Source organism: Argentina silus (assembly GCF_951799395.1).
Source record: "Argentina silus genome assembly, chromosome: 18".
NCBI classification, from domain to species: domain Eukaryota; kingdom Metazoa; phylum Chordata; class Actinopteri; order Argentiniformes; family Argentinidae; genus Argentina; species Argentina silus.
Genome location: NC_139672.1, coordinates 16,762,462 through 16,783,356, shown reverse-complemented (window position 1 = coordinate 16,783,356; position 20,895 = coordinate 16,762,462). Strand labels below are relative to the sequence as shown.

General features: G+C 47.0%; 4 protein-coding genes across 4 annotated transcripts; 3 read left to right on the top strand and 1 right to left on the bottom strand.

The window, feature by feature from the left end:
- Positions 1–88: 88 nt before the first annotated feature.
- Positions 89–7,725, top strand: LOC310819369 (uncharacterized protein). The gene is made up of 5 exons (XM_083690633.1): positions 89–236; positions 598–1,117; positions 2,438–2,602; positions 3,517–3,641; positions 4,096–7,725. Exons 2-5 carry the CDS (start codon positions 656–658, stop codon positions 6,599–6,601), a joined length of 3,258 nt encoding a protein of 1,085 aa, XP_083546759.1. The 5' UTR covers positions 89–236; positions 598–655; the 3' UTR covers positions 6,602–7,725.
- A 38-nt stretch (positions 7,726–7,763) lies between these two features.
- On the bottom strand, positions 7,764–13,016 carry lgsn (lengsin, lens protein with glutamine synthetase domain; the record flags this gene model as incomplete). Its single annotated transcript, XM_083690634.1, has 7 exons — positions 12,817–13,016; positions 11,735–12,047; positions 10,567–11,189; positions 10,227–10,318; positions 9,696–9,862; positions 8,371–9,376; positions 7,764–7,969 (listed from the first exon to the last, which is right to left on the bottom strand). Exons 2-7 carry the CDS (start codon positions 11,762–11,764, stop codon positions 7,764–7,766), a joined length of 2,124 nt encoding a protein of 707 aa, XP_083546760.1. The 5' UTR covers positions 11,765–12,047; positions 12,817–13,016.
- Positions 13,017–13,023: 7 nt separating this feature from the next.
- LOC310819372 (uncharacterized protein) lies at positions 13,024–15,350 on the top strand. The gene is made up of 2 exons (XM_083690636.1): positions 13,024–13,223; positions 15,132–15,350. The coding sequence occupies exons 1-2, from the start codon at positions 13,185–13,187 to the stop codon at positions 15,228–15,230; spliced, it is 138 nt and encodes a 45-aa protein (XP_083546762.1). The 5' UTR covers positions 13,024–13,184; the 3' UTR covers positions 15,231–15,350.
- A 317-nt stretch (positions 15,351–15,667) lies between these two features.
- ptp4a1 (protein tyrosine phosphatase 4A1) lies at positions 15,668–20,837 on the top strand. Its single transcript, XM_083690635.1, has 5 exons — positions 15,668–15,909; positions 16,288–16,380; positions 16,529–16,659; positions 18,214–18,288; positions 18,653–20,837. Exons 1-5 carry the CDS (start codon positions 15,805–15,807, stop codon positions 18,768–18,770), a joined length of 522 nt encoding a protein of 173 aa, XP_083546761.1. The 5' UTR covers positions 15,668–15,804; the 3' UTR covers positions 18,771–20,837.
- Positions 20,838–20,895: the final 58 nt, after the last annotated feature.

Genomic DNA, 20,895 nt, shown 5'->3' with positions numbered 1-20,895 from the left:
TTGTTACAACAGCGAATGGGGAGAAGAAAAAGCAGGTTATGCATCTGCATAGACAGTTTGAATCCCAACCCATCAGTTACTGCTCACTCAATCTTTACCTCTGCGGTACACAGTTGCCGGGAGGGACTGACTCAGGCTGTGTTTCAGTGATCACCGGGATGTAGGACAGTCTTAACACAATCAATGGGATGCTTATCGTACAAGCCTAAGGGATTTTGCCTGTCGTTGAACATGAAGTAAGTCGCCTTTCTAGAAACATGAGCTGTAACATTTAACTGGGTCTTACGCCCTTGTGTCTCAATCCTGCCTTGGTTCCACCCTGCTTTGAAAAACATGTCTGAAGCAATGGTTGAAACTGTTGATTTTCCCATGAAGCTTTTTCAATAGATTGATTCTAAAGATAACTGATCGATTCCAATGTCATACCAATTTGCTTTGTGAATTACTTTTAATTGTCAATCAATACTTTTCATCTTTCGTTCATAAGAGTAACCCAATTTGTTCCACAACACAGTGTCAATTCCCAAATATGGAGATGATGAACACAGCATAATGCTAACATAATAACATAATATCTATAAAAATGAATTGTTTTAGGTGAGACGGTAAACCAGCTACTCCACTAAGCCCCGAGGCCCTCCAGGAACCGGCACCCATGGATTCCCAACTCTCTGCCCTGTCGTCGTTGAAAGATGACGGGAACTCGGGGACCTACATCCAGCCGCACTACAAGGAGTCCTACCGCCTCGCCATCTATGCCCTCATCAGCGGAGGCAGAGATTCCTACCAGGAGTACCTCAAAGCTGACAAGATCGGCGACTTCCTCTCCGAAGAGGAGATCGCCTACATCTTGGAGAATGCAGAGCTGCCGGTTGTAACCGAGGATGACTCAGAGGTGAAAGGTCAGGTTGGAGAAAACAACGAAAGCAAGAACAGCGGTCAGTCCACATACTTCCCCACGGAGTCGGACGAGGAGGTTCCGGATCTCGACCTCGGATGGCCGGAAGTCTCGCTCGAGAACACAGAGACGAACATTAGCATGTTGTTCCACCCTCCCAGACACAACAACCCCACCATTAAAGAGGTGATACGTAAACAAATACAGGAGGCACAGCAGGTAAAGGAAAGACACAACAGTCGTTCATTCTCTTTATCCCACTCCCTCTCCCTCTCCCTTTCCCTCTCCCTCTCCCTTTCCCCATCTCTCTCTCCCTTTCCCTCTGCCTTTCCCTCTCCCTCTCCCTTTCCCCATCTCTCTCTCCCTTTCCCTCTCCCTCTCCCTCTCCCTCCCCCTCTCCCTCTCCCTTTCCCTCTCCCTCTCCCTCTCCCTTTCCCTCTCCCTCCCCCTCTCCCTCCCCCTTTCCCTCTCCCTCTCCCTCTCCCTCTCCCTTTCCCTCTCCCTCTCCCTCTCCCTCTCCCTCTCCCTCCCCCTCTCCCTCCCCCTTTCCCTCTCCCTCTCCCTCTCCCTCTCCCTCTCCCTCTCCCTCTCCCTTTCCCTCTCCCTCCCCCTCCCCCTCCCCCTCTCCCTCTCCCTCTCCCTCTCCCTCTCCCTCTCCCTCTCCCTGTCTATGTTATAGCTTCATGGTGCTTCATTGTGACATGAATGTTTTACTGAGGCAGATTAGAAACTCAAACAAGTTGGAGAAACAGTTGACAGGCACGAGACGGACATGGGGATGGAACTCCCTGCAAGAGCGAAAGTTATATTTCTGTCCACTAAAATCACTTAATTATAGTGGGTCATAGTTCCCATAATGGATATTTGTTGAAAGAGCAACGTTCGCTCACAGACTCTCTGGCATACATACGTACGAACCGCCTGAGCCTGTCTCAACCTGCCCTCTTTAAATGTCAGCTCCACGCAAGTCGTAACTTCTTACCCAGATTATTGAATCAAAAGGTTTCCACTGATACATACCTGTTACCTGTTACCTGTGCAGGTAAGAGCAGGGATTACAAAGGCTACAGAAGGGTGTGGAGGGTAGGTTAGTTTTAGTTTAAGCAAGAACAGTTGCTGCTCCTCAATACTCACAGCCTAAAGCAAAGACACTGTACAGGGCCTATAGATGTATGTCAATAGTTATTACCCTAAGCATTATTTGTTCACTCGCTGGAATTGAGTCAATTATTCCACATTATCATACATATTTATGAATTTGTGGTATTTCCTGCATGCAATATTTGACAAGCATAAATACTCAATGCATAAGAACACAAAGACTATAGAGTGTTTATCTTTTCATATTTGATCACCCCTCTTCATATAGAGACCTTCTGAGACTTCTACTTTCAACAGTCAAAAGTCAAATTTAAATCAAGTCAAGTTTATTCCTCAACACACTTTTCAGTTTTAAAACAAAGGAACAAAACAACACCATGTATGTATAAACCTGTGCTCACACAACTGGAATCACGACTATCCCTTTTTATTTTTTAGGTCATTGCCATAGCAATGGACGTCTTCACGGATGTGGACATATTCAAGGAGTTGGGGAACGCGGCATCGAGAGGAGTGGTGGTCTACATCCTCCTGGACGACTATCAGTTCAGAAGCTTCCTGAACATGACTGAGAAGTCAGGAGTAAATATCCAACACATGAACGTAAGGAAGGATATTTAAAATAAACTACACAACAACATTATGATGAAATCATAAGACAGCAAATACAAGTTAAAGAAGGATATTTAAAAAAATAAAAAAAAATACAAAAAAAAATACAAAACAACATTAGATGAAATCATAAGATACAAAAATAAATAAATATAACAAATAAACAATAAATATTTTTCTCACATCATGAATATGTATATGTCTCTCAAACATTTGTACACATTCCTAAATAGTTTATTAAGAACAAATTGTATTTTACCTGTGGCATGACCTTTCCACTCTTGGCAGGAGATGCATAGTGGATTAATGATGACATTTTCTACACAGACACACCCACACATCCTTGTGGAGAAGCAGCCATTAACTGCGAGCCTGTTTCCCCTGCAGCAGCTTCTCCTGTGTGTGGAGGATTAGAGGAGATATATAGACTTGCTGTTCCTGTTCAGCAGCATCTTTCCTCAGAGAACCTGTTGCTCTGTGCTTAAGAGTCACACAAACAGCAATGTGTTCAATGAATGCTTTAATGTGTTTGCTGTTTAGGTTGAAAAGAGGGCAGACAATTTCAAAAGAATTTCTCTGACATTTTAATTCCATTTTAATAATGGTATGCAAGAATGATGGTCACAAGTTTGATCTCGTCTAGGATAAGAATGCAGTGTAGTGTGTGTGTGTGTGTGTGTGTGCTTGCATGTGTGTAAGTGTGTGTGTGTGTGTGTGTGTGTGTGTGTGTGTGTGTGTGTGTGTGTGTGTGTGTGTGTGTGGCGTGACTGTACTTGTATTGTGTGCATTCACATCGCCACAAGGTCAACCGTTAAGAAGTAATAGTAGAGTCATTTTAACTCTCTCTCTCTCCCCCCTCCCTCTCACCCTCTCTCTCTCACACACACACACACACACACACACAGAACATGCGAGTCCGGACAGTTCAAGGACAGGAGTACCAGTGTCAGTCTGGAGCAAAGTTCCATGGATCTTTAGAACAGAGGTTCATACTGGTGGACTGTAAAACAGTGCTCTACGGAACGTACAGGTATGTCCAACCCGGTCCGCATGTCCACACCTGTCTGATACCATTCCTGATTCAATCCCAAGCACTACAATGAGCCCGTCCTCCGATTTCTACCTCTGCCAGCCTCCCCTGGTCTAACTGACCTGATCATGCCTCTAGTCTGTATGCCTAGCACAAATCTGGTCCAAACCGCCTCCATAACTACATAGATTTCACTGCATGCCTTCTTTTAGTTTTTTATTGGTGTGTTGTTGTTGTTGTTGTTGTTGTTGTTGTTGCTGTTGTTGTTGTTGTTGTTGTTGCTGTTGTTGTTGTTTTCAAACTTGTGACCATGCAAAGCACTTTGGTCTGCAAACATTGCATGAAATATATAATATCTTTCAATTAACGTATATATTTTGTATACATTTGTATGAATTGAATTTTGTGTAAATTGTATAAATACACTTTTCTCCCCTCCCCTCTTCTCTCCCAGCTACATGTGGTCCTATGAGAAGATCAACCTGAGCATGGTCCTCGTCATCACCGGCCAGCTGGCGGGCTCGTACGACGAGGAGTTTCGCCGCCTCTTCGCCCGATCCCGAGCTCTTCCCCTGGAGAGAGAGTTGCAGAAAAACCCAACGACCAACAGCACCCATTCCAGTCAGCTCTCCCTGGACATGCTCCACATGAAGCCCAGGAGTCGGCTCCTCAGCCTGAGGAGCACCACGGGCCAGTACCAAGACGAGAGGGACAGGTTCAATGGCCGACAGATCACCCGAGGCCTGAGCATTCAGGAGAGGCTGCAGCACTCCCACCGTCCCGAGATTGGGAATCTGACGAGAGGACATAGCTACGCTGGAGAGCTGCAGAGGATGAATTCTACCCAGCAACTGAGGACTGTGAGAGGGGATGTTGGGGGACACGGGGGGGACCACATGTTAGCAAACAGAGTGAATCAGTTTCACCACAAGCAGAAGCCTCGCTTTGGTACCGACCAAAGTCTGCTTCCCTACAGCTCTGAGACCTCCCTCCACCGGTGGAAGATAGACTCCTTCCTCAACTACAGCAACAGGTCGATCGGGGAGTCGTCGGAAAGCGTGAATTCCACCCAACCCGACGCCGCGAGGCAGCCGATGGCGTCGTCGCGTATGAGGTCATCGCTGATCTTCAACAACCGCCTCGACGAGCGGCCTGTGTCACCCAACCCCATGGCTGAGAACGCGATCAACTCCCCGCGCGGCAGCCAAAGCGGTTTACCCGAGAGCAGACTGCGCATGATGTCCACGCACAGCAGTCAGAGCAGTTTGGCGGACAGCCGAATGCGCCTCTTGTCCACCGGCGGGAGTCAGACCTGTTTAACTGAGATGAGGCAGCGCCTGACCTCCGTCCACGGCAGTCAAACTGACTTGTCCGACTTGCGGTCGCGTCTGACCGCGGCTAAAACGAAGGAGATTGAGAACCAGACCAGATCAGGACTACAGGACTACAGGCACCCTGCCGGCCACCTCAGAGCAGGTCAGAGCCAGGATTGCCTCAGGTCTGTGTACTCTAGTCTGGACAGGGCCACGGTGAGGCCCGCCGCGAGGACCCTGGATAAAAGCGTGAGTATGATGGAACTGGAACGCAGCATGTCCAATCAGCGGCGTGGCTCGGACTACGGAACACAGAACACGGAACAGAGGCGCGACTCAGAACGCGGCTCGGAACGCGGCTCGGAACGCGGCAGCTCCAATGTGGAACCACGGAGCCACGGCAGAACTGGCAATGACCTTACGACCCCGACAGGCCAACAGAATGTAAAATACACACTGAGAGGGACTGAGAGAGACCAAACGTCGATGCCGACTGCTCTCACTGACAGCCACAGGTCTGTGTCCCACCATGACATCAACAAGATGCCGACAGAGAGGCGGTACTCTCAGGAGGCCTACGACTGGCAGAAACCCCTGTCTAGGACGGCGTCCGCCACTCACCTGGGGATCAAGCTGAAGGAGCCGCTGCTGAAGCCCTCCAGCTTCAGACCCGTCTGCCTTAACGTCGACAGTTCTAGAACGATGATGTCGTTGATCGGAATACCGGAGGTGGGCTCCACTGACCAACTGGACGCCAGCTCCGAGTCGCTTCGGAAGAAGGACGATAATCCGTTCCAGAGGGTGAATTCATTCAGGTCGTCGACCAGATCATTCAACCCGAAGGGTGACAGTTCAGTGGACAAAGAGAAGGAGGAAGAGAACACAGGCCAACTCCAGAGGCAGGGTTCATTCAAAACCAAAGTGACTTCCCTGTTCAACACGGACAAACAGAAAACACAGCCCAAAGAGGAGAAACCACCGCAGGTGCAAAACACACCGAGATCTTCTTCCTCGGTTTTTTACACAGAAGATATGAAACCAGGATACAAAAGGGAACCGACACCGCAGAGGCAGGACCCGGTCAAATCGGCGACTCCCTTGGCGTCGCAGCGCGTAGTGTCGGCCGACATCTCAGTTCAGCAGAGAGTCACCTCAGAGCCTTCTGGAACACCGTCACCGGCTGTGGCGGGGCCCGTGACATCGTTAGGTCAAGCATCAAGTATTTCACACAACGTACTCAGTACCGAAAGAGAGAGGGAGAGGTATATCGCTCCTACTCCAACAGTTAAACCGTCAGCTCCGAGCACTAGAACGTTCCGGCATGATGCAGACCAGGACTCACTCTGCAGTTCCAGAATCACTCTGGAAGGGCAAGGGTCAAACATACCGGAACCCAGGCGGACCCGAGTGTACAGCCGATTCGAGTCCTTCCTCTCCTCTGAAAAGAAGCCTGTCGATAAACCAGAAAGGGTGAACGTGGATGCGTACAGCTCGGACAAAAACAGACTCTCTTTTAGAACTACCCAAAGACGATCTTCCATTACTTCCACTGACAGTTTCACAAGGTTTCAGACTCAACCAACCAATGAGAATAAACTAGGACGGTTCATGCAGCGAGTGGGAAATTTAATTGGCAAGAACAAGTGAATCTGAAGCTGTGTTTCACATGTCCACCAGGGGAGGCTGGTGGAGGTAGAAAACAGAAGACAGGCTCATTATAATGCATGGAATGGAATGAGGAATGGTATCAGACACACATGTTTGATACCATTCATCATTCCCTTCCATGCATTACGATGAGCCCGTCCTCTGATTTCTACCCCCACCAGCCTCCCCTGGTCAATACATTGCTTCATTCTATGTGGTATAGTATGTTATAGTGTGGAAAATTGAAAATAACTGTTGAGTCAGGTGTTGATAAAGGTGACAACACTGTTCTATGACAGAGAGGGGCCCTATTGTAACTGTTTTGCGAATGTAAAGACTGTAGGGAATTTCTTTGTTGTATTTTTTAATTATTATTATTATTATTGTGTCATGGTTTTGGGATTAATGTTATTGTGATAAGAATTGTAATATAAATCAAATCAAGTGTCTTGATTTTGGAAAAGCAAAGATGTTTAAATGGCCATTAAGTTGTGCATTAAACACTGAGGAGGTTTACTATCATCTGTGACCTTATTCCACTAATAACACCAACCACTCTAGTCCATGAACACTGTGTGCAATCACCATACAATGTGACTAGACGTGTATATTACATAGTTATTACACAGGGGTAGAGGGAAGATCATGTCATCTGGACTTTGCCATTTGAAGTGTCGGCAGAGTGTTTAACAGGCCGCGTTTCAAGGTCAGTATTCGGTGTGACGCCATGATGTGACGACCCTTATACGGTTTTCCATGTTACTGTAACAGGTTGAGAATGTGATGCACGTCTGTGTGCTGTTGGTTACATTGTGTACTGTGTGCCGTTCACTCTAGTGTGTTTTGTTCAGAGTGATCCTCTCTCAAAGCCAAAGATGTCTGCTACTGTTGTACATAGTGATACAATTTAACGAAATGGAATCATTGTTTTGTTTTTTATTTCATTTGGGCTCTGCACACATATGTACAAGTCATGCTGTACAGCAATGTTGCAATGTTTGATTAATACAAAAATGGTATAAAAAGATTAAATAAAATAAAAACATTTATTTTCAAACAAGCGTCAAAGTTCTTATGAAATCCATTCCTTTACTCAGCAGCAAATTCTTTAACCGTGTAATATTAAGTCATATTGGTATTAATTAATTACTGTTATTGAGCTTTAGATGAAATATTCCAGACACTTGTTCCTTTCCTCGTCCAGTTCCTGGGTCTCGATCTCGAACCTCTTCATAGCGATGAAATACTGGATGAAGGGCTCACCCAGGGCTCCCCGGATAACGTGGTCTTCCTCCAGGGCCACCAGAGCGTCGTCCAGCTTCACTGGGATGGCGAACAGCTTCTGCTGGGTCGACGCTCTGTTCAGACCTGCGGAGGAAGAGGAGGGTGTAATGTTTATCCAGTTTTGCACAGGAGCAATCAGTGGAGGCTTGGGGAGGTAGAAATCGGAAGCTCTTTGTAATGCATGGAAGGGAATAGGGAATGGGATCCATCAAACACACATGTTTGATACCATTCCTCATTCCATTCCATGCATTACAATGAGCCTGTCCTCCGATTTCTACCTCCAGCAGCCTCCCCTGGGAGCAATACATCATGGTAGGGAAAATCACAGGAGGGAAAATCATGGTAAAACACTGTTTTTTTACACTATTAAAATATACCCCTCAGTGTTTGTATCACTAAAGCTTTATTAACACATAACACGTTTGGTAGCAGCACTAACACTAAGCGGACATATTCCACATCCTATTTCACTCGGCTCAAACCTGTCTCCGCAGCGAGGTTCCGTTTGATCCCGTCCAGCCCCGCTGCCACGGTCGCGGCGAGCACCACGTAGGGGTTCGCCATGGCCGAGCCCAGCTTGTTGTCGATGTGCGTCTCCCGGCCGCCGTGACACTTGACGTTGAAGGCGCTGCTGTTGTCGTTGCAGCCGAAGGTGGCGTAGTACATGTTGCTTTTGGGGTCCTTGACGCTGGCGGCGATGTGACTCCGGCAGCCGACACCGGGCGACATCAGGCAGCTCAGGGCGGCCGAGTGGCTGAGGAGCCCCGCCAGCCACTTCCTGCCGATCTCCGACAGCTCCCTCTCGCCCCCGCCCCCGCCGCCGCCGGTGTGGAACAGGCTCCGCCTGCCGTTGGTGTCCCAGAGGCTGTGCGAGAGCACGCCGGCGTTGTAGAGCCCGTCGTCCGTGAAGAAGCTGGCCACATAGCTGTGCTTCCTCGCCATCTCCTTGATCCCCGTGCGGAAGGTGAAGGCGGCGTCGGCCGCGGCGATGCCGAACTCGGGCCGCAGGTTGATCTCCATCTGGCCCGGCCCGCTGGCCGAGGCGAAGCTGTCCACGTCAGCGCCCATGCTGTACATTCCGTCCACCAGCTGCTGGAAGAAGGGCTGGTCGTGGTTGCTGAGGAGGGTGGTGGCCGGGAACATGAGGGTCTTGGGGCCGACCCGGTCGGGCGTGCCCAGGACGCAGCACTCGTAGGTGAAGGAGGAGTGGAAGGAAAAGCCCATGGTTTGGAGCTGGCCCAGGAGCTGCTTGGCGATGATGCGGGGGGAGGTGCGTAGGGGGTTTCCCGCGACCGTGCAGGGGTCGCAGATGACCCTGGCGGTCTGCTCTGCCCAGGGTAGGAGCCTAAAGGTCGAGAGGTCAGGGATGAGGAGGACGTCGTTGTTGAAGCTGGCGGGGTTGTTGCCGTGGTCGACCTCGCTGCCCTTGAGGTTAAGGGTCAGCTCCAGGTAACTCCGGGGCATCGGCACGCCGTAGACGGCTTTCTCCTACAGAAAAACAAACCCATTCTCATCTAAAGGACACGAAAAGTGACTAAACTATTTGAACCATTAAATAATTATGTGACATTGTGTATACATACTAGAAACACTACTATCATAGGGCCAGGAGTTTTTCCTAACCAGGAAAACTCTGCAGTATAGTTAAAATGTATAGCAAGGGCCCAGTGTATTTCTTAGTGGTTACGAGGTCAGGAGAAATGATCCCTTATCATAACCCTTTTGTGAGTGTGTGTGTGTGTGTGCGTGTGTGTGTGTGTGTGTGTGTGTGTGTGTGTGTGTGTGTGCGTGTGTGTGCGGTGATTACATTAAAGAAGCGGACAGGCACAGTCTTAGACCTGGACACCCCATGGAGGTCTGTGGCCTCGAAGCGCACGAAGCTGATGTTCTCCCTGCCGACCTGCTGCTTGATACGAGCCATGGCCACGCTGAAGGCCTGGGTCCCGGAGAAGTCCATGTGATCCTTACTGTTATCTAGGAGGGAAAGGAGACAGAGAAGCAACTGCAGCACCATCACTCTGTGAGGGGATTGTAAAATATCAACAATATAATAATACATGCCATTTAGCTGACGCTTTTATCCAAAGCAACTTACATTGCATGAGTGCATAAATGTTTCAATACATATGGTCCCGGCGGGAATCGAACCCACAACCTAAATGTTGTAGCGCCGTGCTCTACCAACTAAGCCACAAGGCACCGCAAAATGTAAACAAAAACATTTGATTGTGTGGAACCAATGTACTGTCACAATCCCAAAGTGCTTTAAATCAACTGGACCTCAAATACTTTGAAGAGTTGTACTCATCTTTTTGACCCCAGGCTGGCCCACACTGACCTGTCTGAGAGGACGAGGTCTCGGCCCAGTGGGAGCTGCTCTCGAAGGTGGGGGACCGGGCGCCAGAGAGTCTGCTTGGATTCACATCAGACCTGAATGAATGAATGAATAAATGAATGAACGAATGAATGAAAGAGTAAATGAATGAGTAATCCAGCTACATTCTGCAACCTAATTCGACGCATTTCAAGAAAATATTTGAACAATAATCCAGAATGTATAATAAAATAGAGTAGAGTAGAGTAGAGTACAGTAGAGTAGAGTAGAGTAGAGTAGAGTAGAGTAGAATAGAGTAGAGTAGAATTGAGTAGAGTAGAGTAGAGTAGAATAGAGTAGAGACCTGTATGATCCTGTTGAGGAGTCTATGCTGGAGCCGAGCTGCGGGGAGGTGCTGTCCCTGGACCTGGTCACCCTCCTGGACCCGTCAGTGTTGGGCTTGAAGGTGCTGAAGGGCTTGTGTTGGCTGAGGCCCTCATCCTGACGGCCGTCTGTCCCGGAGGGCCCGTGCCCATGGAGGTAGGTGTACGGGCTCCCAGGCCGCACTCCCTCCTCCTTCCCCCTGGGGGCGCCACTGAGCATCGAGCTCTCGCGCAGAATGCTCTTCAGCTCGTCCATGGTCTGCCTGGAGACCCCCGTCTCTGAGCTGGCGGTGGGCCTGGTGGTGTAGCTGCTGCTGGGGCCTTCCCTGGTCCACTCCACCCTGGGGGGGCCTTCCTCGTGCCCCCTGGGGGGGTCCCTGTCGGGGGACACCCTGTGGGAGGGGGTGCCGATGGAGATCATGGTGGGGACGATGTCCGAGGGTCGGGGGTTGTTGATGTAGGAGTTGTGGACTATGGACGGGCCCGGCCCTCTGTCCCAGTCCGTAGGCGGAGCGGAGTACTTCCCACTCACCTTCACTCCTTTCTTCTTGCCCAGACTCACTCCGCTGCCGTCGACCTGGTCCCTGGTCCTGCCTGAGCTCTCCTGGGAACATGAGATGCATGAGAGAGAGAGAGAGAGAGAGAGAGAGAGAGAGGGAGAGAGAGAGAGAGAGAGAGGGAGAAAGAGATGGGGGGGGTGGGGGAGAAAGAGGGGGGAAGAGATAGAGATGGCAAGAGTTATGGAGAGAGGGATGGAGAGAGAGAGAGAGAGAGATGGGGGGGTGGGGGGGAGAGAAAGAGAGAGGGGGGGTAGAGAGAGGGATGAGAGAGAGAGAGATGGAGACAGGGATGGAGAGAGAGAGATGGAGAGAGGAATGGAGAGAGAGAGAGAGAGAGAGAGAGAGAGAGTTAGGTATAGAACAGTAAGTACAACAGATTACTGTTGAAAATAAACACTTGGATCAACAATGCACGTGGCATCGTGTCAAATACATAAAAACAACAAAAACAACAACAGGAGAACAAATGCAGTGACCCTTTATAAGAGAAAACGAGGAGGAAAATAACTAAATAACTAAATAAACCCAAGGCTAAAACACATCACAGAGATAAACAACAAAGCAAGAAGAAGCTGGAAGACGCTGTTACCTTGAGACTGAAATCCTCTGAGTCATGCATCTCTTTTACACTCTATTGTGAGTTTTCATCTGAGATTTGTCGGCCTTCATTTGAAACCAGAGCTATGCTCGACACAATTCTTTTATAGACATTTGGTACAATGATGATCCCTCGGAAGCTTCTCTCTCTCCCCCACACACAGAAGACCCGCTGGGACTCCTGCTGGTGAACTGGTTTCCACTGACAACTGATGGAGAGGCTGAAGCCACTTGTGCTGCGAGCCCATTGGCCGCCGACCTGGACAGTTCTATGTCGTCCTATTGTGCCGATGCAAACCGGTTCGCTGCAGGAGAATCAAAAACACACGGGTCAGCAGTTGTGTTTGTCTTTCCCACCACGACATTCACGCGGTTCTAGAAAGATACATCTAGTGAGATACTGTTCCTTCTAGAATCGTGAAAAAACACCACCAGCTATACTGACGGGGTAGCCACACACGGAGGAAGCTTTAACTCCATCTACTGTGTTTGCAGTTGGATAACTCTCTTTTTTGCAGGTTAGGGAATAACTGTCCTGATGAAACATATTGGATAAGAATTAAACAGTTATCCCTAATTCTTCTTCTTTTTTTTAAAATGTTCATACAGTTGATGATGCTCATAGTAGACATTCTCCTCCGGCCTTGGACAGAGACGTCTGCACCCAAAGCTTCACATATCATGAATGTGGAGCAGTGGAGGTAGAAATTGGAGGACGGGCTCAATGTAATACATGGAATAATACCATTCCTCATTCCATTCCGTGTATTACATTGAGCTTGAGCCCATCCTCCGATTACTACCTCCACCAGCCTCCCCTGATGTGTAGGCTACATTGTCTAACATCGACCCAAGTCCTCAGACCTGTCTTGACCTAACAGCCCTCAACAATGGCCGCATGTTGGCAAAACCTTAAACTAAACCACTGTAAAGTTTCTTCAACTACATTTCTTTACAGTAAATTACTGTACATTATTCACCATATAGCAGGCCTTACAGTAGAGCTATAGTTTACTCATATCAATAACACTTTAAAACACTCATTTTGAATAGGCCTATAGGTCTATATTTCACCTGATATGCATCATGCATTCGCTTCCACAAACCATGTTTGTTTTTGTTTTTTCCCCCCCACACAGCTGGCTTTTGCGTTTGGTGATGCTTCGGTTGTTCCTGCAAAAATATTTTCTTCAAACAGGTGTGAATGTGTCATTCTCATGCATGAAGATCTGGCACACTGTGCGCAGCAGCCAACGCAAGTTGACGTCTGAGAACGCGTCCAGAGAGTGTTTCTAGGGTGGGGTTTCAGGAGAAGTCGGCTCTGATCAGCGCTGCCTTGCGTCGTACCAGTCGAGTAGACGCCGACTCCAAGCGGAGGAATTGCCTTGGCTGTATGGTGCAAAACCATTTAATATTTGTACTTCTTTTTAGGGACCGGCTGTATGATTAAGCTACAATCTTCAATGAGTAAGCATATCCCAGTAAGTGTCTATTTTCGCATTTCTCTTTTGTGTCATGTTGCAGCCGTGTGTGTTGTAATTTCTACCAACTGGTCTTTAATGTTCAATTGTGAAATCACGGCCTCTTCGGCAGAAAAGATTCGAGGTCTTTGTGAAATTGATACGTTGTTGTTATTATTATTTTTTTTACCGTGATTATCGTCGTGTTATGTGAGTGTGGACGATTAGAGTGGCTTCTCCGTGACTTGAAAAAAAAAACATTTGATACGGCAAGGAAGTGGTGGAGTTGCCTTTGTGAAGCGGTTTTGAGATGCATTTTTCGACATTTTACCGTTGTATAAAATTGACGCATTTTTCTCACTACCTTGTCATCATCCTCGCCGTCAGTTTTCGTGTGAATCCTCACGTTGGTTAAGAGTCGTCGACTTTAACGAGGCGCTAAAAGCCTCACTATTGAACAACATTTCAGTTTCTCCATCTCAGCAGACCCTGACAAGTGCCGCGGCTGTAGGCCCGTCTGTACCGGTGATGGCGCCCAGTCCGCACTCACACAACGGACACTTTCTAGAAATCCACATTAAATCATGTAATTTCACCATTTTGATGGAAATTTCTGATTTGTTCGGGATTCGTGTTTCTGGACACAACGCTCGGTTTGGAATCACTGGCTAGATTCTCTCTCTCTCTCTCCCGAGGATTGTAATGGTAGTTCCAATATCCAGAACAAAACATTGTTTTCCAGCCGGAAAAAATATCGGATTAAGTATGCATACTTCAAGAGCTTAGACAGTATTTGGAGCACAAGCCAGAGAAAAAAACATTTTCGATGCCTGCATGGGGAATTATAGCCCTCATGGCCGGTGGGGAAAAAGAGTGAAATCCCAGTAAATCATGCCCTCCATATATAGGCCAACGTTATTGCTGTTCTTTTTCAATCATACAGCACAATAATTATGTAGGCCCAGTGAGTTGTTGACGCCGCATGGTTAAATTGTGACCTAGATGTCAGAAATGGGACGTCTTTTACATACATTGGCAAACATGTCCGAACACATTTGCACTGGATGAGAGAGCCTATTATTCAAATCTCTCCATAACCTGTTATTCTCGAGTAGAGTTTCAATATAAGGCCTACCTTTTTTATTGGGGTTTTAGACATCGTATGTGAGGAGCCTGTGCCTACTCCCCACTTGTCTCTGAAGACAAGCATTTCCATGACATTGATCTTTTCTCAAGCAGATTTTGAATTATGTTGTACCCGAACTTACTCTGTTTAGATCTTATTTCTCAAAGCCTTCTCCTTCCTTGTCTCTCAAGACAATGATTTCCATAATATGATTTCCATAATTATTCCGCTAAATTTACCCTCAAGTAGATTTTCAAGTGACTCAACCATTTTCTCCTTAGAACTTTGTATCTAAACCTGGCGTACCTCCTGTCTTATCTCTAGGAAGTCGTGTCCAATGTTAATCTATACCCATTTTATTCAGCGATCAGACCGTGTGTATCTACACCTTGTATTGACTACTTCCCCTCTTCCAGAACACGTCTTTACCGCATAGATTTTCAATGACGTTTCGTTCATCTTTTACTGAGAGTATCCCAGCAGCAGCAATGACCACCTCATTTTTCATAACACGTTTTTACCTCACTGATTTTCTATGACGTTTTACTAGATCTTCTATTATATATATATATATATATATATATATATATATATATATATAGCTGACCCTTTTATCCAAAGCGACTTGCATTGCAGTGAGTGCATACATGTCAGTATATATGGTCCCTGCGGGAATCAAACCCACCACCTAAGCGTTGTTAGCGCCGTGCTCTACCAACGGAGCCACAGAGGACCGCTACTGTGTGTAGTCCTACAGCGGTACTGACCCACCCTCCCCCCCTCCCCTGTCTTGTCTCCTGCAGCAGTTCTGTGGTGTTCTGGGTCACACATTTATGGAGTTTCTGAAGGGCAGTGGGGACTACTGCCAGGCTCAGCACGCGGCTGCTTATGCCGAGGAGTGAACCAGGCCGAGCTCTCCAGCAAGAACCGACTCCCAGACGCGACTCGCTCAGCCCCGCAGGAGGAGGAGGAGGAGGAGGAGAGGAGAACCCATCCATCCGACCAGTACAAGGACCCGGCACCAGGACGCCTCCTTAAAACCAGCAGAACACCTGAACCAGAACCGCGCCTGGATGGGGTAACTTCACCTGCTGCACACTGCCCTCGTTGGCTTCGGCCTGGTCAGAATCGTTGGCTTCTGCCTGGCTCCGTCTTGAATCAAGGTGGAAGGGACCCTGCCTCGTCGCCGTTGTTGTTGTTCCTCCAAAGGAGAGGGGTTTGTTTGATTGGTTGGTTTGATTGTCCAATCCGATCGCCGCCCTCTTCTTCTTCTTCTTGCCAATTCCCGACCTCTGACCTCTTTGGCCTTGACCGCCCACTTACGACAGAAAACAGAGCATTTTTTTGTTGGGGAATCTAGTTTGACGACATTTTTTTTGACATTCCCTCCCCATTCTTCAGTTAAGTGTTTTCGTTACAAGTTTTATTTTTGTTGTTGTTGTTGTGGAAAAGACCTTTGTTTGTTTGGCTGTCGCCATGGCTCGTATGAACAGACCCGCCCCTGTGGAGATCACATACAAGAACATGAGGTTTCTCATTACCCACAATCCCACCAACGCCACCCTGAACAAGTTCATCGAGGTAAGACGCAGAGGGGGTAATTAAACATAACTTAAACACACAGACGTAAAGACAACATATAGACAAAGACAATATCAGACTGTTGTTTTAAAAAAATCAGTCAGTTGAGTGTTTCTAAAGCTCTAACGTTACCATAGAGATCTGCTTTCATGTTATACAGTATAAGGGGAGAGTATTAATATCTTTCATATGGAGAAGACTATCAGGTGCTCATGTTATGTTACAAATTCAATTAATCTAGTGTTTCTAAAGCACTAGGGTTACCACAAAGAGCCCCTCTCTGACACAACACATGGGGTGTTTAGAGGAGAGAGATGTCTTCAACGTGTCTGTAATGGAGCCTTGTAACAACATTGTTACAACAACATTATTTTCCAGGAGCTGAAGAAGTACGGAGTGACCACGGTTGTGAGAGTTTGTGAGGCCACCTATGATGCCACTCTGGTGGGGAAAGAGGGAATCCAGGTCCTGGTAAGACGCAGAACAAACACGCATCTGCTTTACTTCCCCCATTCACTTCTGCTTGTAATATATGTCAAAGTCTGCCGTCCTTTGTTTTGGTTTCCGAGAATCAGGGCCCGATGATCTCATTTCCTCCTTCCTCCCTCTCCCCCTCCAGGATTGGCCGTTCGACGATGGAGCCCCTCCCTCCAACCAGATCGTGGATGATTGGTTGAACCTCCTGAAGCTGAAGTTTAGGGAGGAGCCTGGTTGCTGCGTTGCTGTTCACTGTGTTGCCGGGCTGGGCAGGTAAACTGACGCTCTCATGTGGTTTTACGCCATTAGTTCCAAATAAAGACGCGCAATTGATATAGAACCGTGGTTTCACAATAGTATTTGTCAGAGGAGGCTGGCGGAGGTAGAAATCAGAGGACAGGCTCATTATAATGCATGGAATGGTATCAAACACGCATTCCATGCATTGCAATGAGCCTCCTCCGATTTCAACCTCCCCTGATATTTATAAATATGCTATAATCTGCATTTTGTGGATTTGATGATGCTGGAAGCAGTACCATACAGTGGGCCTAGTTGTTGTTGCTGTTGTGGTTGTGGTTATCATGTGGTTTCACTCACCTGGTTCCAAGTAAAGATGTGGACTTGATATGACTGTAGATATGGCATAGTCATCATTTTGTCAATGTGATTATTCACAGGGAGACAAATTGACATCATGCGGTTTTCCTCCAAATAAGGACATGGAACTGATAGAGGACTGATCTAGAACCATGTGACTGTATATGTATTTACAGATAATAATAACAGATATACAAGGCATGCTGTCAATTTGACTATTGATTCTTATGGGGTACAGGAGTATTTAGACTACAGTAGGCCTTCACTTTACCAAGTTTAGTTTTAGGGACAAAACACATGAATAAACATGACTGTAAAGGTGCCAGTTTTCCCTCTAGCCCCTGGGCAGGTGTTTGAAAACATTTAAGACGCCAGTTCAAACAAACGGAGAGCACACAGACGACAGACAGACAGACAGACAGACGGCCACAAGAAGGTCAGACTGGTTCTAGAAAACAGGAATAAACAACAGACACGTAGCGGCACATGACAAGTCCCACATACCAAGCAGGCAGACAGAATGCAGACAGACGCAACTGAACAACAGACACGAGACCTCTGGGACAAACAAGAAGACGAGCGATAACAAGCAGCCGCAACAAGAAGAAGACAGGCCTAGATAAATATGTATCATACTCTCATCATTTTCGAGTTATTCTATAAACTATCATCATGTGGTTCCCTGCCTTTAGTTCCAGATAAAGACAAGATTAATACTTTATTGATCCTTGAGGGGAAATTCAGTAGATAAGAGAACTGAATCATGTTCTAAGTAAGCCTTTTCACAGATAGAACCATAGATTATATGACCATAGATGGAAAGGATATCGCCGGTTCTTCTGCGAGTGTCACCATGAAGTATTTAAAGACGGATCCACACCGGTCTGTCGTCCTCTAGTTGTTTTTGTTTTCGAGTGTCGGAAGACAAAAAAAAAAAAAAAAAAAAAAGTACCTCAGTACAACCACTTCCTGTTTACTGACTCTGCCTAAATATTTGTTTTTGTGTTATTTAAAAAAGAAACTAGACAACTAACTAGGCCTAAATGTTTGTTTTTGTGTTCTTTTAACGAGCTAGGCAACTAACTAGGCCTAAATGTTTGTTTTTGTGTTCTTTTAACGAGCTAGGCAACTAACTAGGCCTAAATGTTTGTTGTTGCTGCAGATCTTGTGCAGTGCAGCAGCTTCCCGCTAGCTAACTAAACCCTGTCTTGTGATGCCGTTCCCCAGAGCTCCGGTCCTGGTGGCGCTGGCCCTGATTGAATGTGGGATGAAATATGAAGACGCGGTCCAGTTCATTCGACAGTAAGTTCTGATACTAATACGCACAACTGGTCACGCAGATGCCTGAAGAAGATGGCAGCATTCTTAAACTGGGCCGAGTAGATGTCTGAGAAGACGTGACTCAAAACTGAAAAACTTCTCTCAAAATGGAGGTCAGATCTCACTGGTGTGATGCATTACTACTGACCTACAATTGAGGGAAATCAAAATACTGGGTAGTTTGAATGTGTCGCATGTCTAACTCTGGTTGCTTGTGTTGCATGTGGAGAATGGATGTAAACATGTGGTGCCGTCAATGCCGTCTTCATTGGTCCCTGAGGGGATTACTATATTAATAAAGTTCTATTGAATTGAACGGAACTCTTCTTCTTCTTCTCCCGAACAGGAAGCGTCGCGGGGCTTTCAACAGTAAGCAGCTCTTCTACCTGGAGAAATATCGGCCAAAGATGCGCCTTCGTTTCAAAGACTCCAACGGACATCGCAACAACTGCTGCATCCAGTAGTAGGACTAGCTAGCCAACCGTGTCTGGTCCGTAATGCCAACTTATGCCCCTATAAAGAAAGAAACTTAATCTTTTTTTTTTTTTTTTTCTTTTTTTTTTGCTTACTTGGCAGGCTTGTTTTTCTTCTTAGTTTATATAGTATCATTGTGTTGAAGTATTTCCTCCATTTCGGAAATTCATTCTCTCAGTAATTCAAGTGTTCCCTTTTCTCTTCAATTTCCAAAATTCTCAAAAGTGTCAAAAAGAGGTTTGTGAAAGTACAGTGACCGTGAGTGTTCTCTGTGTTGCCGATTTCCAATTCGGGCCCTGGCCTCCTCCGCCCTACCCTCCTCCGCCCTGGCCTCCTCCGCCCTGGCCTCCTCCACCCTAGCCTCTTCCGCCCTGGCCTCCTCCGCCCTGGCCTCCTCCACCCTGGCCTCCTCCGCCCTGGCCTCCTCCACCCTAGCCTCTTCCGCCCTGGCCTCCTCCACCCTAGCCTCCTCCGCCCTGGCCTCCTCCACCCTGGCCTCCTCCGCCCTAGGCTCTGACGCCCTGGACCGCCAACATTCTAGGCCCCCTCCACCTCCTCCGCCCTAGGCCAACCGACACCCTGGACCCCCTACACCCCTACCCTCCTCCACCCTGGACCCCTACATCCCTAACCTCCTCCACCCTGGCCCCCTACACCCCTGGGCCCCTACACCCTACCCTCCTCCACCCTAGGCCCCCTACATCCTACCCTCCTCTACCCTGGCCCCCTACACCCCTACCCTCCTCCACCCTGGGCCCCTACACCCCTGGCCCCCTACACCCTACCCTCCTCCACCCTGGCCCCCTACACCCCTACCCTCCTCCACCCTGGCCCCCTACACCCCTAGATCTGAGAGGACTAGATAGGTGGAGCATTATGGCTGCATTTCCACCCGGCAAACAAGAGGGCAAGATGAAGCTTTTACCCCCATCTTGCTTATGCCTATCCAATCCTCTCAGATCTACTTCACGTTCCGATTCTCCACGCTTCTCCTGAAGTGTGCGTCGCTACACTCCTTCCTCGTGGATTTTAAAGGCATGGATTGGTGGAAGGAATATGGTGGAAACTCACTCCAGTTACGCTTGCACCAATCCAATGCATGAGGGGAGAGTGTGAAGGATAGTAGAGAGTTGGAACGCACCCCTAGTGGAGTTTCTAGGGGCTAGGAGTCGATTTGGAACTCTTGAGTATTGTGTGTTCCCATAGAATTGGAAAAGGAGAACAACCAGTAGGGTTGTATAATGTGAAGCATACAGATGTTGGTTTTTACTTGTGAACACATCCCAAGGATTTTTTAAATTGGCTAAAGGTGCTTAATTGCTTAAAAGATGTTTTAAAATGTAACGTTATGATAGTTTAACACGAGTTATCTTGTTTCCCGTTCAATTTTCTGATTAAGTTTTAAGACTGACTAGAAATACAGTATGAATACCGTTCCTCAAATGCTCCATACTGTAATGCCTTACAATTGAAACCGGTTACAAGGCAGTCGTGTGGGGGTTAGATTAGCATCCACTAGCATTTGGAGAAGTGTTTCATTTTTCTACTTGGAACAAAAAAAATTGTTGCCTTCGTCTTGTGCAGGAAGCCTCTACACACACACACACGCATATACACACGCATACACACACATACATGCATACATACACACACATCCTTTCAGTAACTATTTTTGAATATAAAATGCTTAATTGTTGCAATATTTGTTAATTGAAAGTCTGGGACCTTGTAGTTTTTGTTTTCTTTTTTTCTTCTTCTTCTGTTCTCTATCAACAACTTGTTTACTAATTAACTGCCATGTCCAAAATGTGATTTTGTGTTATTTTCGCTTCGAACTGGACTTCCAACGTCTGCGATATTTTGTATGCCTTTTTATTTTGATGTGCGTAACTTAATACTTGGATACTTGATGATTTATGTATTTGAAAATGTGTATTATTATTATTAGGTTGGCTATTTATACTATCAATGGATGTGTTTTAGTACTGTGACTGAGAGACAAATTGTAACTGTTCACCAACTTGTGAGAGTACATTAAAATGATACACTGAAAACAACAACAACCGCGTTTAAGTGGTCTTTAATATCTCATATTCCTGTTTACTGACTAACTAA